Source organism: Indicator indicator, chromosome 2, assembly GCF_027791375.1.
Source record: "Indicator indicator isolate 239-I01 chromosome 2, UM_Iind_1.1, whole genome shotgun sequence".
In the NCBI taxonomy this organism is placed as follows: Eukaryota; Metazoa; Chordata; class Aves; order Piciformes; family Indicatoridae; genus Indicator; species Indicator indicator.
This window is the reverse complement of record NC_072011.1, coordinates 65,033,613-65,057,732: the sequence shown is the minus strand read 5'-3', so window position 1 is coordinate 65,057,732 and position 24,120 is coordinate 65,033,613. Positions and strand designations below refer to the sequence as shown.

The following is a 24,120-nucleotide window of genomic DNA, read 5'->3' as shown; positions in this document are numbered from 1 at the left end:
CTAATGCACTGAAACAGAGCAGTGTCCCCAAGGAGTGTCTCCAAGGAGAGAGACACATGGCTTTGGCTTCTGCTGCTTTTATCTGTAACCATCTTTTCCTCCTTGAGAAGCATCTGGATTCAAGTGTGGGTTTGTTCTGGAGGCTGGAAGGACCTGGGTAGAAAGTGACCTGTGAATATCTTTATCTCAAGTCATGAGCCTGATGCTGAAAACTCTGCAGTTTGTACACAAATATTTGTAAAACAAAGAACTTCTGTAGTGTGACACCAGTGTTACCCTAACCTTCCCACAGGGACACTGACTTCTGGCTCTCATTAGTGCTGGCAGGATTGAAAAGAGATAGGATCTTTTTTCTTTTTTCTCTTTTCCCCCTTTTCCTTTTTTATTTTTTTCTTTTCTTTTTCCTCTCCTCCCCCTTATCCCCCTCCTCCTTTTCCCTTTTTCCCTTTTTTTCCTTTCCCCTTTTTCCTTCCCCCTTCCTCCTTTTCCCTTTTTCCCTTTTTCTCTTTTTCCCTTTCCCCCTTTTCCCCTTCCCCCCCCCTTTTCCACTTTTCCCCCTTTTCCTTTTTTCCCTTTTTCCTGTTTTTCTTTTTCCCCTCTTCCCCCTTTTTCCTTCTTTTCCCTTCTTTTTCTGTTGTTTCCCTTCTTTTCCCTTTCCCCTTTCCTTATTTCTCTTCTTTCTCTTCTTTCTCTTCTCTTCTCTTCTCTTCTCTTCTCTTCTCTTCTCTTCTCTTCTCTTCTCTTCTCTTCTCTTCTCTTCTCTTCTCTTCTCTTCTCTTCTCTTCTCTTCTCTTCTCTTCTCTTCTCTTCTCTTCTCTTCTCTTCTCTTCTCTTCTCTTCTCTTCTCTTCTCTTCTCTTCTCTTCTTCTCTTCTCTTCTCTTCTCTTCTCTTCTCTTCTCTCTTCTCTTCTCTTCTCTTCTCTTCTCTTCTCTTCTCTTCTCTTCTCTTCTCTTCTCTTCTCTTCTCTTCTCTTCTCTTCTCTTCTCTTCTCTTCTCTTCTCTTCTCTTCTCTTCTCTTCTCTTCTCTTCTCTTCTCTTCTCTTCTCTTCTCTTCTCTTCTCCTCTCTTCTCTTCTCCTTTTTCTCTCTCTTCTCTTTCCCTTTCCCTTTCCCCCCAGTGTAATTATCCTCCTGCCTTTGAGCAGCAACAGAGTGGTAGGTACTCAGTGGAGAAATGAAATTAGGCAGCATCCTGTTCTGACACAGGGTGGGATGAAAGGCAGAGAGTGCTTGAAAAATCAAGGGGAAGGTGCAAGAGAGTGAGGCATAGTGGGATGGAGGGATTTAAGTTTGCAGGGGGACAAAGAAACAGCAAGAAGCAGTTAGGAATGTAGTTTCAAGTTCCCCATGCTCAGTGGAGAGAGAGGATGATCCCAGAGCTTCTTGGTTGAGATATGCCCCCAGTCATGGGGCTGTGGTTTCTGTACACAATGTTCCTGTGGTGAGGAGGGAAGCAAATGTATCCTGAGTCTTCAGGTGGAGTATTCTCTGTTGCAAGAGGTCTGGCTCCAGCTTGCCTAGTGAAAATTACACCCAGCCCTTGGACTTCCCCTTCATTCCCATCCTGGGCAGAGCAATGAGGGGCTGTGGGTAGCATGAGGCCAGGGGAGAGGGAGAGGAGAGGAATCTGAGACACCTAGGCACAAAACAAAGTGAATTTGTGGAGAGGGGAATGATTAAAGAAATAGGACTACAATATTGCAGCTTACTAGATAGATCTAAGTTTTTCTGAAGCATTGGGTACTGTAAATATGAAATGTTCATGCTGTAATTCTGCAAAGTTCAAGCAATCCCTCTCTGGGTTTTTAAATACCTTCAACATTAGCTATTGGAGGAAAACAGACTAAATAAAACTACTTCACACAGAGTGCGCTGGATTTTCTGGGGGGCCTTCCCAGTATTACCAAGATTGTCTTTAGAAAAAGAGATAAATTTAGGTACTACCCATAAAAGTCTTTACTAAAAATAGTTTAAAAAAAATCCTAGTAACAAACCATGTTTATTTTAAAGAAAATCCCTTAATTTTCACATTTTTACAGATTTTTTTTTTTTTTTTATTACTGGACAAGAATTTGAGGGAAATGTGAGAGTATAGAAGAGCAGAAAATCAAGGCTGTGACCAAAAAAAAAATGTGGGCAGTTTTCTTTTAAGCAACATTTGACAGTGAGTGAGGCACTAAACAAGTGCCTCTTGGAGAGGCATATTGCATATTGCAAGCTGACTTCATTCTGAAACTAAAAAGAAAATCCATGGGCAAAATTGGAGTGAGAGCAGCTAGAAATGGCTGAATGAGGATAAACTGAAGGAGTTGGGATTGTTCAGACTGGAGAAGGGAATACTCTGGGGGGACCTTAGAGCTGCCTTCCAATAGCTGAAGGGATCCTACAGGAAAGCTGCAGAGGGACTTTTCCTGAGGGTGTCTAGAGACAGGACAAGGGGGAATGGTTTGAAGCTGAGGGAGAGCAGGTTCAGAGGATCTTAAGAAGAAGTATGTGAGTGGTGGGTGAGACTCTGGAACAGGCTGCCCAGGGAGGCTGTGGATTCCTCCTCCCTGGAAATGTTTCAGACCTTGTATGAAGCCTTTAGTAGCTGAGTCCAGTTGAGAGTTTTCCCTGCCCATGGCAGAGGGGGTTGGAGCAGATGATCTCTGAGGTCCCTTCCAACCTAAGCCATTCTAGGATTCATTAAGTTAAAATTCATATTAGTTTGAGGGAAAAATTCATGTTTTGAAAGGCTTGGTTTCTAAGAACTTGATGGTTTTTGGAGGGGGTCTGACAGGTGATGTGGAGGTTGAAAAATAAAAAGCTTTTTTTTTTTGTAGCTTTTGGTGGTAGTGTTTTATTTTCTTCTTTTAAAAAGAGTTTATTATTGAAGGCAAATGAAAAGAATTCACGTGATGGCTGATAGCTGTGGCTTGACTGTTAGCATCTGGAGAGGAAAATGCTCAAGAAAGACAACAGCAAAGACTCCTTTTTATTTTTTACTTTTTATGGAGTGAGAGAGAAATCTAACATTTATTATTTTGTATTTTATCTCTTCAGCTTTTTTGGAGGAAGGATGAATCTTTGAGCAGCATTGGCTAACTTTGCTTCGTTTTCAGGGTAACTGAGGTAGGGGATATAGAATGTCAGTAAAGGGTAGACCTAGTAGGCAGATCGTTTGGTTTCAATGGTCTCTGGCTTCTCATGTTCCTGTCATTCCCTTCTTGCTGGTGAAAACTTGAGGTGGATGGAGCCACTGAGATGGTTATTGATAAAATGCAGAACAGTGCTAATTAATGTATCAATACTAATAAATTAATACCACATTAGAAGATAAGCTTTTCCTTGAATCACAGAAGGTTAGGGGTTGGAAGAGACCTTCAGAGACCATTGAGTCCAACCCCCCTGCCAAAGCAGGATTACCTAGGGCAGGTCACACAGGAATGCATCCAGATGGATCTTGGAAGTCTCCAGAGAAGGAGACTCCACAACCTCTCTGGGCAGCCTGCTCCAGGGCTCAGCACCCTCCCAGTAAAGTTTTTCCTCATGTTGAGGTGGAGCTTCCTGTGTTCCAGTTTGTATCCTTTGCCCCTTGTCCCATCACAGGACACCAGTGAAAAGAGCCTGGCCTCTTCTTGACACCAACCCTCAGATATTTACAGACATTTTTCAGATCCCCTCTCAGCCTTCTCTTCTCAAGACTAAGCAGCCTCATTTCTCTCAGTCATCTTGCTGGGGAAGCAAATAACACCTCTGAAATCTATCTTCCTGAACAAGAAAAGGGTTAAAAGCATTTTCAGTACCACCCAACCATGGTGGAATTTCCATGAAATCCTAGTTTTTCATGGTAATAACCTCATCCATGCTTTTTAAACTTTTCTTCACAGAGAAAAGTCATAATTAAGAATAGAACTGCCTTTTAAAATTCACTGTGTTGAATATAGAACAGCTGAGATAATTGTTAAAAATCTTGCCTGAGGTGTTTGAAGTGTTTTTGATTCCCTTCTGGGCTGATTGTGTGCTCTTCGGGAGCACAAATCATAGAATCACAGAATTGTTAGGGTTGGAAGGGACCTCAAGAATCAGTTCCAACCCCCCTGCCATGGGCAGGGACACCTCACACTAGATCAAATTGCCAAGAGCCACATCCAGCCTGGACTTAAAAGCCTCCAGGGATGAGGCTTCCACCACCTTCCTGACAGCCTGTTCCAGTGTCTCACCACCCTCATGGGGAAGAATTTCTTCCTAACATCCAATCTAAATCTACCCATTTCTAGCTTTGCTCCATTCCCTCCAGTCCTATCACTCCCTGACACCCTAAAAAGTCCCTCCCCAGCTTTCTTGTAGCCCCCTTCAGATACTGGAAGGCCCCTCAGAGCCTTCTCTTCTCCAGAGTGAACAACCCCAACTCTCTCACTCTATCTTCACAGGAGAGGTTCAAAGTCAGGTTTTGATTCAGGAATCCAGCTATCTGTCACCATTACCTCAGAATGGACTTGATCCCAGTTAGCCACCTTCAATGGCTTAGAAGAGATGATTTTAATTTAAACCTCCTTCCCTTACACGCTGTCAGACTGGGTGGTTCCAGTCTCCTTGCATTATTCAGATGCCTTTTTCTGCCTCAGAGAATATTTGAGTGGCTGTGGCGTGCAGTAAGGAGCAGAGCAGTGTTTGTTATCCGTCCTGCAGGAAACTGAGAGTATCTGATTAAGCTGACCAGCAAGTATCAGGTAACTTGGCACAGCTCCTCTTGCATTTCATGCATTCAGTCGTAGTGTTGGTAACAGCAAGCTCTGCTGTGCCATTTTTCTTCTCTGATGCCACTTTGGTTTATTTTTTATTTTTATTTTTTTTTCAATGGGCCTGGAGTAGTGTTGCACCTATTTATATGTTGTCAGTAATTTACAATGTCGTGTCAGCTTGGGAAATTGAGCTCTGCTGAGACCCCACCTCCAATCCTGCCTCCAGCTCTGGTGTCCCCAGCAGAAGAAGGGCACAGAGCTGTTGGAGTGAGTCCAGAGGAGACTACAAAGATGATCCAAGGGCTGGAGCACCTCTGCTGTGAGGACAGGCTGAGGGAGCTGGGGGTGTTCAGCCTGGAGAAGACTCTGGGGAGACCTTAGAGCTGCCTTCCAATAGCTGAAGGGATCCTGCAGGAAGGCTTCAGGGGAACTTTCCCTGAGGGTGTCTAGAGACAGGCCAAGGGGGAATGGTTGACGCTGAGTGGGAGCAGGCTTAGGCTGGAGCTGAGGAAGAAGTTCTTCAGTGTGAGGGTGGTGAGACTCTGGCACAGGCTGCCCAAGGAGGTTGTGAATATGTCCTGCCTGGCAGTGTTCAAGACCAGGTTGGATGAGGCTTTGAACAGCTGAGTCTAGTTCAGAGGTGTCCCTGCCCATGGCAGGGAAGTCGGAGTAGATGATCTCTGAGGTCCCTTCCAACCTAATCCATGTGCTGATAGCAGCTCTTTGAGATCTGCCAACAGCATTCAGAACTTGTGGGCACAAGGAACTTCATGCTAATCTTTGTTCATTAATTTTTAGTCTGGAGTGGTGAAGACTGAGAGGGGACCTAATCAATGTCTAAAAATATCTGAGGAATGGGGGTCAGGAAGGAAGGGACAGGGACAGCCTCTGCTGACTTGTGCCCTGGAATAAGACAAGGGGCAATGGTTGGAAACCACAGCACAGGAAGTTCCACCTCAACACGAGGAAAAACTTCTTTACTGTAAGGGTCCCAGAGCCCTGGAGCAGGCCACCCAGAGAGGTTGTGGAGTCTCCTTCTCTGGAGATGTTCAAGCCCTGTCTGGATGTGTTCCTGTGTGATCTGTGCTGGATTCTATGGTCCTGCTCTGGCAGGGGGCTTGGTCTCAATGATCTCTGGAGGTTCCTTCCAACCCCTAACATCCTGTGAGCCTGTGATTGCCTTAGAATAAATAGCACATGATGAAGCAATCTCACTGTCCTGCTCCAAACATGTGTCAGACGTCAGTTGTTCCTCCTTCTTTCTGGTGGGCTCTTTTTTTCTGCTCTGAAGGCACCAAGAAAGGAAACACCAGGTTGATTTTGGGGGAGTTTCAGCCTGATGTTGAAATGGACGCCTCTGATCAGCAGATCTTAACGGCACTCTCATGGCTCTCTTGCTTGGTAGTTTGTTTAGCTTGACAACTCAAATTAATTTGCTGGGGAGCTTGTCCTAGCTGTCTGTTAAATGATCTCAGACTTACAGCAGTTGGGTTGGCTCTCATGACTTTTTTTGGGACTTCTTCCCATTTGGGTGTAAGATGCTTCAAAAGAGCTTGGAGTTTGACTGTATTTGGACTACTGAGCTCCACCAGCAGTGCTGTCACTCACTGCTGCCTGCCAGCAGGGTTGTGGCTATGGCTCTGGCCATATTTCAAAGAAAGCATTTCACCTCCTTGGGATGTCAGGTTACTTGATGCAGAAATGCTGTTCCCACTCACAGAAATCACAGAATTGTTAGGGTTGGAAGGGACCTTAAGGATCATCCAGTTCCAAACCCCCTGCCATGGGCAGGGACACCTCACGCTAGATCCAACTGCCAAGAGCCATATCCAACCTGGCCTTAAAAACCTCCAGGGAATGAGGCTTCCACCACCTCCCTGGGCAACCTGTGCCAGTGTCTCACCACCCTATGGGGAAGAACTTTTTCCTAACATCCAATCTGAATCTCCCCATGTCTAGTCTTGCTCCATTGCCCCCGAGTCCTGTCACTCCCTGACATCCTAAAAGTCCTTCCCCAGCTTTCTTGTAGCCCACTTCAGATACTGGAAGGCCACGATAAGGTCTCCTCCTTGACAGTATATTCCAGGCTGAGGGATTCTTTCTGCTAAGAACAGAAATCACAGAATCATTCTGGTTGGAAAAGACCCTCAGGGTCACCAACCCAGAACCCTACTCTACAAGCATCACTCCTAAACCATATCCCCAAGCACCACATCCAAACCACCTTTAAAGACATCCAGGTTGGTGACTCTCACACCTCCCTGCGCAGCCTGTTCCAATGTCTGACCACTCTTGCTGGGAAAAATTTTCCCTAATGTCCAGCCTAAACCTACCCTTGTGCAATTTAATTGATGAAAGAAAGTGGATGTCTGGGTTTCTGTTTGTTTTTGATGCTAACCTTTTTAATCACCAAAAATGCATAGGGGATTGCATTTCCTAGAGCACAGCTGACATCAGCAGAGGCATTTTTAGTTTCTGCTGCAGGAAGTCTTCTCTTAGCTAGCACTTTGCTCTCCAAAGCTGTCCATCTCTGGATGGCTTTGCAACCACTTACTTTGCCACCTCAACATGAGGAGGAACTTCTTCACTGTGAAGGTCACAGAGCACTGGAACAGGCTGCCCAGAGAGGTTGTGGAGTCTCCATCTCTGGAAACTTTCAAGACCCATCTGGATGTGTTGCTGTGTGACCTGTGCTGGATTCTATGGTCCTGCTCTTGCAGGGGGGTTGGACTTGAAGAACTCCAGAGGTCCCTTCCAACCCCTAACATCCTGTGAGCCTGAGATTTTTCCCTTGGAGGTCTGGGCATCAACGTGATTTCAGCCACAATTGTACAGAGTTTGCTGAGTGCGGCCTTGTCTCAAGTATTTGTTGTGTCAAAGTCATTTCAGACTTGGAAGGATTTAATAAAGTTCAGTGTCAAGAGCAGTTTGCAATCTATAGGAACTGAGTCAGGATGTAGATATTGCTTGTGAGAGCCATGTGCAAGAGATCAGGTTATTTTTGGATGTAGTCTGTGTGACTGGTTGCAGAATCTCAGAATTCTATTTAAAAAAAAAAAATCACAAAAATATTTTGGGATTGAGCATAACAATACAGGCCCTCAGTAACTCGTTGACAGCTCCTAAAATGACATCAAGCTTTTAATTGTCATGTGGAAATGCAGACAGCTTTTATGTTAGGGATCAGGCTGCTGCTTATTGCTACATCTGTAGCAACAGAGCCAGCTACAGGCAGGTGAATATGAGCCAGCATGTGCCCAGGTGGCACCAGCATCCTGGCCTGGAGCAGCAATAGTGTGACCAGCAGGACCAGGGAAGGGATTTTGCCCCTATACTCAGCACTGGTGAGGGCACACCTTGAGTACTGGGTTCAGTTTTGGGCTACCAGAAATTGGGAGCCTGGAGTGGGTTCAGAGAAGGGTAACAAAGCTGGTGAAGGGTTTAGAGAACAGGGCTGGTGGGGAGCAGCTGGGGTGACTGGGGGTGTTTGGTCTGCAGAAAAGGAGGCTGAGGGAGGACCTCGTTGCTCGACAACTCCTTGAAAGAAGGTTAGAGTGAGATGGAGGTTGGACCATAGAATCCAGCATAGGTCATACAGGAATGCATCCAGATGGGTCTTGAGAGTCTCCAGAGAAAGAGACTCCACAACCTCTCTGGGCAGCCTGCTCCAGTGCTCTGTGACCCTCAGAGTGAAGAAGTTCCACCTCATGTTGAGGTGGAACCTCCTGTGCTGTAGTTTATATCCATATACCCAGGGTGCAACTGAGCAGAGACTGTCCCCTCCCTCTCAACCCCCAGCCCTCAGGTATTTATAAACATTGATTAAATGCCCTCAGAAGTCTGCATGTAGTCAAACAGAAGCACAGACTTGCAAATGATTTCTTCATTTTTCATCTACTCCTTCCCTTTCTGCAAGCCTCTCTCTGCCTTTCAGCAGTGATAACTGATTGTGTGACTGTTAGGATGTGGAGGCAGAGCTGCTCTGCCACCAGGAAATCGCATCAGCTGGGGACTGGTTTGTTGTGAAAGTGTTAGGAGCACTGAAAAAACATTTGGTGACCCAAGATAGCTGCTACAATTCCATGGAAAGGAAAGTCCTGACTCATTAACTGGTTAGAACTCTTGAAAGATTGAAGAGTTATAGCCCAGCCCTGCTTCACTGCTTTCCTTAAGGACCAGTTCATGCTGCTCCTATCAATCCATCCTGTGCCAGAGGTGACATTTGTCACACCACCCTAGTTGTTGTTAGCACAAATGAATGTCCTCTCTTTAAACAGCTTATGCTGTGTTGATTTTAGTTCTCATGCACACTTCAATGTGTCCTTTTACCCAAGGGGCTCCAGGTGGCCCTGCCTGAACAAGAGGAGTTAGAGCAGATGACCTCCAGAGGTCCCTTCAACCCCTGATCATTGTGGGATTCTGTGCTTCTATACACTGAGTGGATTTTCACAGATTGTCTTGGGTTGGAAGGGACCCTCAAAGCTCATCCAGTGCAACCCCCTATGCAGTCAGCAGGGACATTCTCCACTAGATCAGGTTGCCCAGAGCCCTGTCCAGCCTCAGCTTGAATATATCCAGGGATGGAGCCTCAGCCACCTCCCTGGTCAAACAGTTGCAGTGTTCCACAACCCTCATGGTGCAGAACTTGTTCCTTAATATCCAATCTAAATCTGCATTTCTCTAGTTTGACACGATTGCCCCTTGTCCTATCTAGTGTGAGGTGTCCCTGCCCATGGCAGGGGGGTTGGGACTGGATGATCCCTGAGGTCCCTTCCAACCCTGACAATTCTGTGATTCTAGGATCACTGCAGGCCTTGGTTTAACTTAGCTATGACTCAGCCAACATCAATGCAATGTTGATATATCTGAGCTTGATATATTTTAACCCCATTTAATCCATGATTTACCCCAAATCTCAGCATTACAGAAAGCTTGACAGGTGCAGGCTAAGCTCATTGTTAATTTTAATTTTAAGGTACTCATTGTTAATTTTAACTTGGCTTTAATTAAGTCCTTTCTAAGTCCTGAGGCTTCAGAAGTGCTAATTTCCACTTTCTGAAATCGCTGTGAAGTCTGTGCTGCAAATGAATTTTCTACTCTTCTCTTTTCCATATTCATTCACTTAAAAAGTGGTAACACTCAGGCATTCTGCAAGCTGTAAAAAGAGCAGACTATTTATCTAATCATCCTTCAAACTGCAAGCAGAACACCAGGCTGAAGTGTTCATGGACCAGTCATGCTGTGTGTGGGGTGGGGTGTCAAAGCCAAAGCATGTTCTCTCTCTGGAGCTTCACTTCTGCAGCTGACAGAGCTACTTATTTCAGGTCAGACCTTGGTGTCTGGTATCATTAACCCTTTTTCATTACTCCCATCTCTCCTATTGCGAACTATATCTTCAGCACTTACACCTTCTTTATCCGGGAGAAGAGGACCCTCAGGGGAGACCTTATTGCTGTCTACAACTACCTCAAGGGAGGTTGTAGCCAGGTGGGGTTGGTCTCCTCTCCCAGGCAACCAGCAATAGAAGAAGAGGACACAGTCTCAAGCTGTGCCAGGGGAATTTTATGCTTGATCTTAGAAAGAAGTTCTTCCCAGAAAGAGAGTTTGGCCATTGGAATGTGCTGCCCAGGGAGGTGGTGGGGTCGAGGTCCATGGAGATGTTTAAGAAAAGCCTGAATGAGGCACTTAGTTGATTAGTCTAGTTGATTAGTTAGGTTGGACTTGATGATCTTGGAGGTCTCTTCCAACCTGGTTGATTCTGTGATTCTTTTTCAGGAGATCAGCTGGAAGCAAGATGGGTAGAGGCTCCATCTGTAGTAGGGTTGCAGGCTGTGGTACCTTAGGTGCTGTCTCTGCCTTTGTTCTCAAGCACTTTCTAGCACGGCCTGCTTGTGACTTTAGCCTGGAATGAATTTATTTATAGGCAGCCCTGTATGCTGCAGAGGAGGAGGCTCTTTAGCCAGGCAATTATTTGGGGAGGTTAGGAGAAAAGCATCCCAGCTGCAGTCCATACAGCAGTCCTTCCAGCTCTCCTTTTCTGCCACCAGACATGCTGTTATCCTCCAGGAGGATCAGAAGTAAGATCATGCAATTATAGAGTGCATTGGGTTGGAAGGGACCCTCAAAAGTCACCTTGTCCAACCCCCTGTAGTGAGCAGGGACATAAATCCTTGATATCAATCCAGGCTGAGAGCCTTGAGGTTGAGAGCAGCCCTGTAGAGAAGGTCTTGGGACTTCTGGGGGATGAGAAGCTGGACAGGAGCCAGCAATATACACTTGCAGCGCAGAAGGCCAAAGACATCCTGGGCTTCATCAAAAGAAGCTTGGCCAGCATCCTGCTTGTGACTTTAGCCTGGAATGAATTTATTTATAGGCAGCCCTGTGTGTTGAGGAGGAGGAGGCTTGTTAGCCAGGCAATTATTTGGGGAGGTTAGGAGACAAGCATCCCTCAGTTTGGTTCAGTCCTTCCAGCTCTCCTCTTCCCCTGCCAGACCTTGCATTATGTTTACTGTGAGCACTCACCCTGCAAGACGATTTGCCTTCTGCCATCAGCCAGGCAGAATGAGCCCAGGAAGGAAGGGGAGAGCCTGTTCCAAGAGCAATCAGAGTTCACTTTGGTAGCACTTTTCCCATTGATTCATTGTAAAAAGCTACCAAAGTTTGTGATGGAGGTAAGGGGAGACTAAACAGGAAGGGCTTGAAGGTCACAAGGGAACAAAGCACTGAGGTTGGGTAGCACGATGCCAGGCAGAAGTGCACGAGGTAGCTCCCTTCTCAGCAGTGTGAGAAGTGGGAGGCTGTGAGTCTCTCAGCATGCAGCTCTGCTGGAGCTGACTAACCTTCCTGTGTACCAAACTAAAAGACCATTTTGTTTCTGGGATCAGCAGGCATCTCTAGATACCTGGACAGATGCTTGCACAGTGCTGGCAAATTGGCTGTGAAAAGCTCCAAGGAGAGATGGATGCTTAGCTTTCTTCCTCCTCTAAACAAGATTAGGTGGATATATTAGACCAAGGGAAAAGGAACAACATTCCTGATTTCCTCTCTCATCTGCAAAGCATGAAGTGCATCCTCTGTCTTCAGGCTGAATGATCATTGCCTCCAATGGACAAATCCTCTCTTCTGGTCTGCATTTTCTTTGCTTTTCCAGTCAAGAGCAGCCACTGAGATAGGATGAGGGGCAATGGTTTGAAATGAGAGGAGAGCAGATTTAGACTGGATGTTAGGAACAAGTTCTTCAGAATGAGGGTCAGTGGTTTGAAATGAGAGGAGAGCAGATTTAGATTGGATGTTAGGAACAAGTTCTTCACCATGAGGGTATTAGAACACTGCAGCAGGTTGCCCAGGGAGGTAACTGAGGCCCCATCCCTGGAGATATTTAAGGTGAGGCTCAAAAAGGCTCTGGGCAACCTGATCTAGTGGTGGATGCCCCTGCTGACTGCAGAGGGGTTGGACTGGATGAGCTTTGGAGGTCCCTTCCAATCCAACCCATTCCACGATTCTATGATTCTCAGATAATTAGCACTGTACTACACACCTTGCCCTGGGGTAGGAAACATGTTCAAATACAGAGCAATTCTCACTGCCACTGATTTTTTTTTTCCTCTAACATTGTCAGAGGCTTTTCTGATCAGCTGAACAACTCCATTCCACTGTAAACAATCATCCTGAGCAGAGGAATTTAATACCTCCTCCACTTTAGGCTGGTCTAATAAGTAGACCTGTTGTTGTCTTTGTTCCATTCCTGTGAGCACACAAAGGACCACATGAGTTAGAGAGCTGCTCGTAAAATGGCTAAATAAAGACCTGGGTGGGTGTTGAATAAGGAAAGTTCCTTTTCAAGTGTTGAAGTTCACCTGTTCTCCTCTTGATAGTTGCCACACATCAAATCCAGCTCTGGTGCTCTTTGCATTTCTCATCTAACACAGCAAAAACGACCTTGTGAGATTATGTAGGAATGCCAAAAGCTTGAAACAGTTCTTGAAGTATAGTGGTTGCACCAGCTGGACGTGAGCCTGCATGTCCTAGGTGGCCAAGGAGGCCACCAGCATCCTGGTCTGGATCAGCAAGAGTTTGTTGTCAGCAGGACCAGGGAAGTGGTTGTGTTCCTGTACTGGGCACTGGTGAGGCCACACCTCAAATACTGGGTTCACTTTGGGACCTCTCAGTCTAAGAAAGATATTGAGGTGCTGGAGCATGTCTGGAGAAGGGCAACAAAGCTGGGGAAGGGTCTGGAGAACAGGGCTGGGGAGGAGCAGCTGAGGGAGCTGGAGGTGTTTAGCCTTGAGAACAAGAGGCTGAGAGGAGACCTCATTGCTCTCTTCAGTTCCCTGAAAGGAACAAGCTGGGGCTTGGTCTCTTCTCCCTGGTGAAAAGTGACAGGACAAGAGGAATGTCCTCAAGTTGCACCAGGAGATATTTAGGTTGGACACGAGAAACAATTTCTTCACTGAAAGCGTGGTTAAAGACTGCAGCAGGCTGCCCAGGCAGGTGGTGGAGCTCCATCCATGCAACTGTTGAAAACCCCAACAATATAGACGTGCTGTTGAGCACCATGGCTTAGTGGTGACCTGGCAGTGCTGAGTTAATGGTTGGACTCAATGATGTTGGAGTTCTTTTCCAACAAAAGCAATTTATGATTCAATTATATAACTAGGAAGAGCATGATTCCTGACAAGGGATTGTGGGAATTCAGCAGAGATGGGTTTGGTTTACTTTCATATTTTCAGTGTAGCTCTGATAGGGAGGTGGATCCTGGGACTGGAAGGAGCTCTTCCTAGCTGACATTTTTTTAAATGTTGATACGTGAGCAGATGTAGCATCCATGGAATGTGGAGAAATGTACAGTGAAAGGCTCTTGCTATGAGAAACATCACTGTGTTGACAGGACTCTAAAACCAACAGAAGCATAGAATTGTTTCAGTTGGAGAAGACCTCTAAGGTCATTGAGTCCAACCATCAACGCAACCCCACCATGGCCATTAAACCATGTCCCAAAGTGCCATGGCCACAGGTTTCTTGAACACCTCCAGGGATGGTGACTCCACCACTGCCCTGGGCAGCCTGTTCCAATCCCTGACCACCCTTTCAGTAGAGGATTTTGTTTCTTAATATCAAATCTAAATTTTTTTTTCCCATTTATTGTTCTCCTCTGTGTTCCCCATCTCTTAGACACCAAACTCAGTATGTTTGCTTGTTCTCTGGCCAGCTCCTTAAAGAAAAGGAACAGATCTTTTGAGGTCCCTTCCAACCCCCAACATTCTGTGGTGCTGTGAATGCAAAAACTGAGCTTAGTGTAAGACTGGAGTGAATCCTGGAGATGACTGCAGTCTTTCTGAATCACAGGCAACCATGCATTAGATCACAGAATCATGGAACATAGCTGGTTGGAAAAGGCCTCCAGGATCATCCAGTCCAACCTTCAACCTAGCACTGCAGGGTCAACGCTAAACCATGTCCCTAAGCACCAGGTCCACACAGTGCTTGAACACCCCCAAGGATGGTGACTACACCAGTGCCCTGGGCAGACCATTCCAGTGTTTGAGAACCCTTTCAGTGCAGAGATATTTTCTCACATCCAGCCTGAACCTCCCCTGGTGCTGCTTGTAACCATTGCCTCTGGTCCTGTCACTTGTCACCAAGAAGAAGAGGCAGACCCTCCCTCAAAAGCTGAGCTCAGAAGTGTCTGGAGGAACACTGCCATGCCTGAAGATTGCAAAAGCCACCCAAATACTTCTGGTACCCTCTCCATTTCCTTTATGTGCTTTGTACAAAGCATATTTGAGGGCTACAAAGATGCTGAGGGGATAAGAGCATTGCTCCTGAGGAGAGCCTCATGCTAAGGATATGAAGTGTTTGGAAAATCCCTCTTCTCAATGTGAAAATAATTTGCAGCTTTGCTTTCAGCAGGGCATTTTCTGAGTGGGCTGAGCTCTCCCTCAGTAATTAATAACTCTTAAGCTGTCTGAATAATTTCCCTTGAGTTGCATCATATAATGTGTCATATGAAAACAACTCGAGGCTGAGGGTAACCTGAGCCTGGAGAGTGCATCTTAATGTGATTTGAGGAAGATGGATGGGAAGGAAATTATTTCTTATTCTCAGTAACAAGCAGCTGCTCTTAGACTTTTCTTTGAAAAGAATTTGAAATACCCTTTTGTCCTAGGTTGAGTTTGAATCTGCTGAGACCTCAAGGCAGAGGTTGGTGAATTGTTCTGGTTAGTTAGTTGCCCTTCTTCTGTTGTATCACTCAAGTTAAGAGAAAAGAAAAAACAAAGCAAAGCAAACAGACAAAAAACCCAAAACAACAATAACAACAAAAAAAACAAACCCAAGAAACAAAAATATAATCATTTGATGTGGAAATATTGATGATGATATGGAGATTTTATTTGCATTTGGCCACCTGAGCTTTACTTTTTTGTTCATCAGTGACACTGAGGTGCTGGAGCATGTCCAGAGAAGGGCAACAAAGCTGGGGAAGGGTCTGGAAAACAGAGCTGGGGAGGAGCAGCTGAGGGAGCTGGGGGGTGTTTAGTGAGGAGGAAGAGGAAGCTGAGGGGAGACCTCATTGCTCTCTACAACTTCCTGAAGGGAGGTGGCAGTGAGGTGGGGGTTGGTCTTTTCTCGCTAGTATCAGGTGGTAGAATGAGAGGAAATGATCTCAAGTTGCACCAGGAGAGGTTCAGGTTGGATATTAGGAAATATTTCTTTCCTGCAAGTATGGTCAGGCATAGGAACAGGCTGCCCAGGCAGGTGGTGGAGTCACCATCCCTGGAGGTGTTCAAGAAACCTGTGGCCATGGCACTTTGGCACACAGGTAAATGGCCATGGTAGTGCTGGGTTGATGGTTGGACTGAATGATCTTAGAGGTCTTTTCCAACCAAAACAATTCTGTAGATCCTATCACAGTATATCAGAGGTTGGAAGGGACCTCAAGAGATCATCAGGTCCAACCCCCCTGCCAGAGCAGGATCACTTAGGGTAGTCTGCACAGGAATGCATCCAGGTGGGTTTGGAAAGTCTCCAGAGAAGAAGACTCCACAACCTCCCTGGGGAGCCTGATTTCCTTTTAAACCCCTGAAACACAAAAAAGGCTAAGAATTGAGTGCCTGCATCACTGAGGCACTAAATAAATCATTACCCACCCCAGGAAAAGTTGTTTCAACTAACTGCTGGAGCTCTGCTCACCGAACTACCCTTAAACATTGTCATGTTACAAGTGACATATACCAGGTAACAGTATATGTCAGCTGGAAGAGCTATGTCTTGCCAGAAACTTTAAACATCTCTCACTTCAGCCTCAGGAAATGTAAGTTGGCTCATCTTTCTCTTCTTGGAAGATGCTCAGCAAGCTTGGAGGCTTCATTGATACTTGTAAATAGGGAAGTTTCTCCTGTGCTGTAGATTGCTCTCATCCCACTTGGAACAATTAGAGTGCAGAAGGGTTAAAAATAGCTGCAGCTTTGCCACCAGGGCTCCTTTAAAAAAAATAAAATAAAAACCAAAAGGTAAATAAAGGATTGCCTTACTGCATCTGATAGAGGTAACTCAATGCTGCTTTACAAAGATAGAGCTGAACCTCTTTATAGCAGGGGGAATGTGCTCCACATTCATTCATAATTACTTTTTCTGGCAGGGTGGCACGAGGGGGACCATCTGGGATCTGCATTTCAGAGGTTTTCAGAACTTTTGAGGAAACAGAATCACAGAATGCCAGGTTGGAAGGGACCCCAAGGATGGTCTGGGCCAAGCTTTCTAGGTGATAGTGGAGCTGAAAGGAGCTGGCCCAGCACCCTGACAAGCTGAGTCTTAAAAGTGACCAATGTAGGGGAATCCACTGCTTCCCCTGGGAGATGATTCCAGTGTCTGACTGTTCTGGTGATGGAGTGCGGGGTAACAACAGCTGAACATGAGCCAGCAGTGTGCCCAGGGGACACAGAAGGCCAATGGCATCTTGGCTTGTATCAGGAATATGTGGTCAGCAGGGCTAGGGCTGGAATTCTGCCCTGTACTTGGCACTCATCTTGAGCACTGTGTGCAGTGCTGGGCCCCTCACTGCAAGAAAGGTGCTGGAGTGGGTCCAGAGGAGAGCACCAAGACTGGGGAAGGGACTGGAGGGAAAGGCTGAGGGAGCTGGGGGTGTTTAGCCTGGAGAAGAAGAGACTCAGGGGGGGACCTTATCACACTCTACAGCTACCTAAAGGCAAGCTGTAGTAGGGTGGGAGCCAGGCTCTGCTCCCAGGCAACTTGTGACAAGGTGAGAGGGCATGGCCTGAAGCTGCACTGGGGGGGTTTAGGTTGGATGTCATGAAGCACTTCCTCAGGGCAATCAGACACTGGAATGGACTGCCCAGGGAGGTGGTGGAGTCACTGTCCCTGGAGGTGTTTAAGGAAAGGTTGGATGTGTCACTTAGTGACATGGTTTGGTCAGTGTGGTGGTGGTAGGTCATAGGCTGGGCTTGATGATCTCAGAGGTCTATTCCAGCCTCAATATTTCTGTGATTCTGTCATCCTCATGGTGAAACATTTTCTTCTGGAGCCAAGTTGGAATCCCCACAGGAGCAACTTGTCCCCATCACCCCTTGTCTTTTCCATGGGACTCCTTGTGAAGAGTCTCCATCCTCCTGGTAGCCACCCTTTATATACTGGTCCATGGTGCTGTCCCCCTTCAGGTACTGGAAGGACACTATTAGGTCTCCCCTAAGCCTTCTCCTCTCAAAGCTGAACAACCCCAGCTCTCTCAGCCTTTCCTTACACGACAGGGCTTCCAGCCTTCTGATCATTCTCATGGCCCTTCTCTGGACACTCTCCAGACAAAAGGAAAAGCAATTATTTTCCCAAAAAGCATTTGCAGGTGTGCATGAATGCAGCTCATGAGAGCAGTGGGAGAAAATCACTTCCAGAGTGGGAGAATCACACCTTGGGGTGTTAGGGATTTTCCTGCTTGTCTTTGTTCTCCTCAATCTCTCAGCTGGGGCTTCTGTACAGTGCACCTTAATCCTGCAGTCAGGGGTGGTGTACATTCAAGCCTATGTATTCAGTTTGTGTGTTTCAATTCCTGCTATTGTTTGCAGCAGTTCCCACCAAGGGTGTGCTTTGCTTTGAGAACACAGTGCTCCAGTCATCACCTTTCTTTTATTATGATTATTATTGTTATTATACGTTGCTGACAACATGGGGGAAAAAAAAAAAAAGAGAGAAAATCAAATTGTCCAAATTCCACCTAAAGTGTAATTTAGTCAGACTGTGGGCGCCTGCCTCTCGGTGAATTATTTCAATTGCCTGCTCTCCAGCACCACCTAACCCCTGGGGGTACCCAAAATGAGTCACTTTGGACAACAGATTTCCCCCAGTGTCAGGGCATAGGTTCCTGTGAAGCTCAGAAGCACCATACTTAAGCAGGCAGTCATACAAATCCCACCCAAGTTTCATTGTGACTCCAAGATGTGTGTAGAGATAGCTGAATGCTGCTTGTGTCCCCAGAGATGCCCAAGCCATTGACTGTGCTTAAGTCACACATAATAAGCTTGGACAGCAAAGAATTTGACACAAACCACTGCAGGCATGAGCACTTCCAGGGTAGAAGAGCGAGAGAGGACCTTCTTGATAGTCTTACAGGTTAGAGCAGTCATCCAGGAGGGACATCTGGTTCAGATTGTCCTCAGCTAAGGAAGCTCAACAGGAATGGGAGGACGCTGCTTTTGTTATCTCACTGTTCAGGATGTTTCCTGGGAGAGGAAAATCTCAGCTTCACATCTGTCTGGGCAACAAAGCTGGTGAAGGGGCTGGGGGACAGGGCTGGGGAGGAGGGAACTGGGGTGGTTGAGTGTGGAGGAGGCTGAGGGGAGACCTCATTGTTCTCTACAACTCCCTGAAAGGAGGTTGCAGCGAGGTGGGGGTTGGTCTCTTTTCCCTAATATCAGGTGATAGAATGAGAGGAAATGGCCTGAAATTGTTCCAGGGGAGGTTTAGATTGGAGATTAGGAAAAATTTCTTTGCTGCAAGAGTGGTCAGGCTTTGGAAGGGAGGTGGTGGAGTCCCCATCCCTGGAGGAGTTCAAGAAACCTGTGGCCCTGGCACTCTGGGACATGGTTTAGTGGCCATGGTGGTGTTGGGTTGATAAGTGGAGGCAATGATCTTAGAGTTCTCTTCCAACTGAAACAGTTCTCTGATTCTATGTGAGCTAATCTGCATTCTGGGAGACATTCAAACCTCAGCTGTACAAGGAAGGAGTTGTAGTAACCTGAGGTAATTTTCAGGTTGGCTTTCCTTTGAGCAGGGGATTAGATTCATTGGCTTCCAAGGTAACTCCCTACCTCAATTATTCTATGAATCTGATTGAGCTTATTCTTGGTCCTGTTCTACTTAACTCTTACTTCTTTAGCCACCTTCCAACCATTCTATGATTCTCTGCACAGATTAGTTACTGTTCTGCAGAGATCCACTTGTGTATTACTGATGTCCAATGAAAGCATTTTCTTTATAAACCATGGACATATTATTTGTGCTGTAATTAAGATACAGATTAGTCTGAAATCCAGATCTAAGTCCTGCAAAGCCTCTTTGCTTGTGCCTTGCCTTTCGACACTGCAACATCTATAGCTGTATGAGGGAGAGCAGCCAGATTGTTCCTGGGATAAAACATATCAGCTGTGGGAAATAAGCCAAAGAAGGGTGATTCCCACATAAGGGCCTTAAAATAGGTGTTAGGCCATTAAAGAAGCTCTTTGGCAGGATTTAGAGCAGGCTTCTCTATACAGAAGGCATTTTTCCTCAGATCCTAAGTTCACTGAAGTGATTTGCAGGAGGGTTGTGGGGTTATCAGCCCTCTTTTTCCCCCCTTTTTTTGGTTTGATTTTAGGGTTGGGTTTTTTGGGGTTTTAGGGTTTGGTTTGGTTTTGTTGGTTGGTTGCTTAGTTTGGTTTGGTTTTGTTGGTTGTTTGGTTGCTTTGGTTTTTAGATTGGTTTGGGGTTGTTTTTTTTCTCTTTGTGTCCAAATAGAGATCACTGGATCAAACTCCTTGCTCAAAACAGGATCAACTTGGAAGTTAGGTCAAGTTATTATGATCCCTGTCCTGCTATGTTTTGAAAGTCTCCAGGGATGGAGATTATTCTACCAATCCTTTAGGAAATTTTGTTCCAGTTTCCCAAGAAAAGAAACAGGGGAAACCCAGTATTGTAAAATGTTTGTGTGTGCCTTTCACTGCAGCAGTTCTTCCAATGCACCTGTTTATAGGAATCACAGATCTTACAGAAGTTATCACATGGAGTCCAACCATCAAACCAACACTACCATGGCCATTGAACCATGTCCCAAAGTGTCATGGCTACAGGTTTCTTGAACACCTCCAGGGATGGTGACTCCACCAGCTCCCTGGCCAGCCTGTTCCAGGCCCTGACTACTCTTTCAGAAAAGAAATTTTTCCTAATCTCCAACCTAAACCTCCCCTGGCACAATTTCAGGCCATACTAGGGAGAAGATGCTGATCCCCTACTTCACTCCAACCTCCCTGTAGGAAGAGAGCAAAGAGATCTCCCCTCAGGCTCCTCTTCTCCGGGTTGAACAATTCCAGTTCACTCAGCTGCTCCTCACCAGATCTCTTCTCTAAACCCTTCTCCAACTTTGTTGCCCTTCTTTGGACTCACACCAGCACCTCAGTGTCTTTCTTGTAGTGAGGGGCCCAAAACTGAACACAGAACTCAAGGTGTGGCCACACCAGCACTGAGTTCAGGGGGACAATCACTTCCCTGCTCCTGCTGGCCACACTGTTGCTAATCCAGGCCAGGATGCTGTTGGCCTTCTTGGCCTCCTGAGCACACTGCTGGCTCAAGATGTGATAAAAAATTCCTTAGTTGAAACCATCTCTAGAAAAGACTCTTCCGAATGCTGCCACCTGTGAATTTCTATGAGTTGTGGACATTCAGCTCCTTGTTTTCACCAGCTATTTTTTTTTCCCCTGTTGACTCCTGTAAAGCAGTTTGTGTTTGTAAGAATAACAAGAACTCTTTTCCCCCCCTCTCTCCTACTGTAGGCAAGTATTTCCCAACGGGATTCCTGAAGAGTACTCTCTTGTTGCTACCTTCCGCGTCCGGCGCAGTACCAAGAAAGAACGTTGGTACATCTGGCAAGTGTTAAACCAGTATGACACACCTGAGGTTAGAGGCAACTCTGATTTGTTCCCTGATGATGCAAAACTGGGGGGAGAGGGGGTGGCTGACACCCCAGCAGGCTGTGCTGCCATCCAGCGATATCTGGACAGGCTGAGAGCTGGGTGAAGGCAAACCTCGTGAAGTTCAGTAAGGACAAGTGCAGGGTCCTGCATCTGAGGAGGTATAACAGCAGGCACCAGGACAGGTTAGTGGTTGCCCTGCTGGAGAGCAGCTCGACAGAGAAAGACCTTGGAGTGCTGGTGGACAGCAAGTTCTGCATGGGACAGCAATGTGCCCTTGTGGCCAAGAGAGCCAATGGGATCCTGGGGAGCAGCAAGAAAAGTGTGGGCAGCAGGGCTAGGGAGGTTCTTCTCTCCCTCTGCTCTGCCCTGGTGAGACCACACCTGGAATACTGTGTCCAGTTTTGGGCTCTCCAGTTCAAGAGAGACAGAGGCCTGCTAGAGAGAGTCCAACAAAGAGCCACAAGGATGCTTAGGGGACTTGAGTATCTCCGCTGTGAAGAGAGACTGAGAGCCCTGGGGTAGTTCAGTCTGGAGAAGAGAAGGCTGAGAGGGGATCTGAGCAATGTCTCTCAATAGCTGAGGGGTGGGTGTCAAGTGGAGGGGGCCAGGCTCTTTTCAGTGTTGCACAGTAATAAGGAAGAATGGATACCAAGCTGAACAGAGAAGGTTTCACCTCAACATGAGGAGAAACTTCTTTATAGTGAGGGTGACAGCCTGGAGCAGGCTTCCCAGAGAGGTTATGGAGTCTCCTTCTCTGGAGACTTTCCAAACCCACCTGGCTGCATTCCTGTGCAGACTACCCTAGGGGGATCCTGCTATTGGCAAGGGGGTTGGAGCTGATGATCTCTTGAGGTCCCTTCCAACCTCTGACATTCTGTGATTCTGTGATATAAGTTGCTTTTTTGCCTTCATATATTACAACAAATACAAGTGAGTGGATGTTTCACCACTGGATTTAGTTACAGTTTGTAGAGAATAGACTGCTCTGAAGTAATTGATGGTTTGTTATAGGAATGACAGAAAGGCAACAATTTATTGAGGTAAGACTGCCAACCAGGATGAAGAAACATGTCATAATTTAGAGCTGATAGGTGTTCACAAATTACAAGAATGCTTCAGGACATAATTCTTGCTCAATTTATGTAGCTGAAATATTCCAGTACCTGAAGGGGGCCTATTAGAAAGCTGGGGAGGGACTTTTTAGAAGGGCTTGTTGTGATAGGATGAGGGGCAATAGATTGAAGCTGGAAGAGGGGAGATTGAGACTGGAGATAAGAAAGAAATTCAAGCGACTGGAGCACTGCCTGATGAGGAGAGGCTGAGAGCCCTGGGGTTGGTTAGTCTGGAGAGAAGACTGAGAGGGGATCTGATCAATGTCTATAAATATCTGAGGGGTGGGGGTCAGGAAGGAAGGGACAGGGACAGCCTCTGCTCACTTGTGCCCTGGGATAGGACAAGAGACAATGGATAGAAACTTCAGCACAGGAGGTTCCACCTCAACATGAGGAGGAACTTCTTCACTGTAAGGGTTCCAGAGCACTGGAGCAGGCTGCCCAGAGAAATTGTGGAGACTCCTTCTCTGGAGACTTTCCAGCTCTGTCTGGATGTGTTCCTGTGTAACCTGCACTAGATTCTATGGTCCTGCTCTGGCGTGGGCGGGGAGGGGCATGGGGGGGGTGGGAAGGGGCTGCGGGTTGGACTGGAAGGTCTGCAGAGGTCCCTTCCAGTCCCTAACATCCTCTGATCGTGTGGTGAGACACTGGGATAGGTTGCCCAGGGAGCTTGTGGATGCCCCTTCCTGAAGGTGTTCAAGGCCAGGTTGGATGAGACCTTGAGCCACCTGGACTAGGGGAAGGTGTCCCTGCCCATGGCAGGGTGTTTGGAACTGGGTGGTCTTTAAGATCCCTTCCAACCCAACCCATCCTATTGTTTTTATTTTATATGCATCATTCATAGACTCATCACTTTTAAATGACCCATTTCTTCTCTTGTCTTTTCTTTTGCTTTCAGATCTCAGTTCTTCTGGATGGTACAAAAAAGGTGGTGGAGTACATGACCAAATCCTCTCGGAGCAATATACTGCACTACACTTTTAAGAGCCGGGAAATGTATCCCTTGTTCGACCGCCAGTGGCATAAGCTTGGTATTAGCGTGCAGTCAGGAGTCATTTCCCTCTATTTGGATTGTAATTTAATTGAGAGAAAGCAGACTGATGAAAAATTCACCATTGACTTGCAGGGAAGGACTCTGATTGCTTCTCGTGCTGCAGATGATAAGCCTGTAGATGTGAGTAGCAAGGAAATCCAGCTGCCTTGAAACTCTCTTTTGGCTGTGCTTTTGCTAACAGCACCATAAAGAATGATGTAGATAAGTCCTTTGCTAAGAGGGTGGTGGAACACCACAACAGGTTGCCCAGAGAGGTGGTGGAGGCCCCATACTTGGAGACATTCAAGTTTTGATGGGGCTCTGAGCAACCTGCTCTAGTTGGGGATGTTGCTGCTCACTGCAGAGTTGTTGGACAAGATGACCTTCAAGAAACCCTTCCAACCTGATGCATTCTGTGATTCCAGAAAAGGGTCAAAACTGGTTATTAATTTTGAGTGTGTATTCTTAAGTTGAAGTCCTTCTCCTCTAATCAGTGGTCAGTGCTGCAGCATCTGCTAAGGCAAACCTGTCACCAAAGTTACCACAAAAGCTCAGTCCTGGTTTAGGAGTCTGTTTTTCTGTATTCTCTTTAGAATAAGAGCCATGTAGTTACCTTAGGGGTTGGATGAGATGACCTTTGGAGGTCCCTTTCAACCCAGACCATTCTATGATTCCATGATTCTACCGTTCCATGATTCCATGACTCTATGATTCCATGATTCTATAATTCCATGATTCTATGATTCCATGACTCTATGATTCCATGGTTCTATGATTCTATATTATTACTACATCCAGAGATAACTTCCAGGGGAAATTCTCTTTTCTTTCCATTTTTTATGACAGATTTCTAAGTTTGTATCAGTCATCTGCTAAAATTTGTCTTCCTTTGATCAAGGGGAGACACAAAAATATCAGGACTGCCTCTGTGTTATCACATTCCAGGGCAGTTCAGCTATGCAGAAATTGGGGCACACTCTTCATCGTTGTCACTCCCCCTTCTGAAAGAAAGGGATTAGGAAGTAGCTGGAGGTGTTTCCTACAACCTTTGGTGCAAGAATTACTCTACAATTTGG

General features: G+C 46.3%; 1 protein-coding gene across 1 annotated transcript in view; it reads left to right on the top strand.

Moving 5' to 3' along the window:
- The window catches only part of COL19A1 (collagen type XIX alpha 1 chain), a 204,041-nt gene that overhangs the window by 12,919 nt on the left and 167,002 nt on the right, over positions 1-24,120 (top strand). The window contains exons 4-5 of the mRNA XM_054394527.1: positions 20,759-20,882; positions 22,910-23,185. Of these exons, the coding sequence (XP_054250502.1) occupies positions 20,759-20,882; positions 22,910-23,185 (400 nt within the window). The remainder of the gene's footprint in view (positions 1-20,758; positions 20,883-22,909; positions 23,186-24,120) is intronic.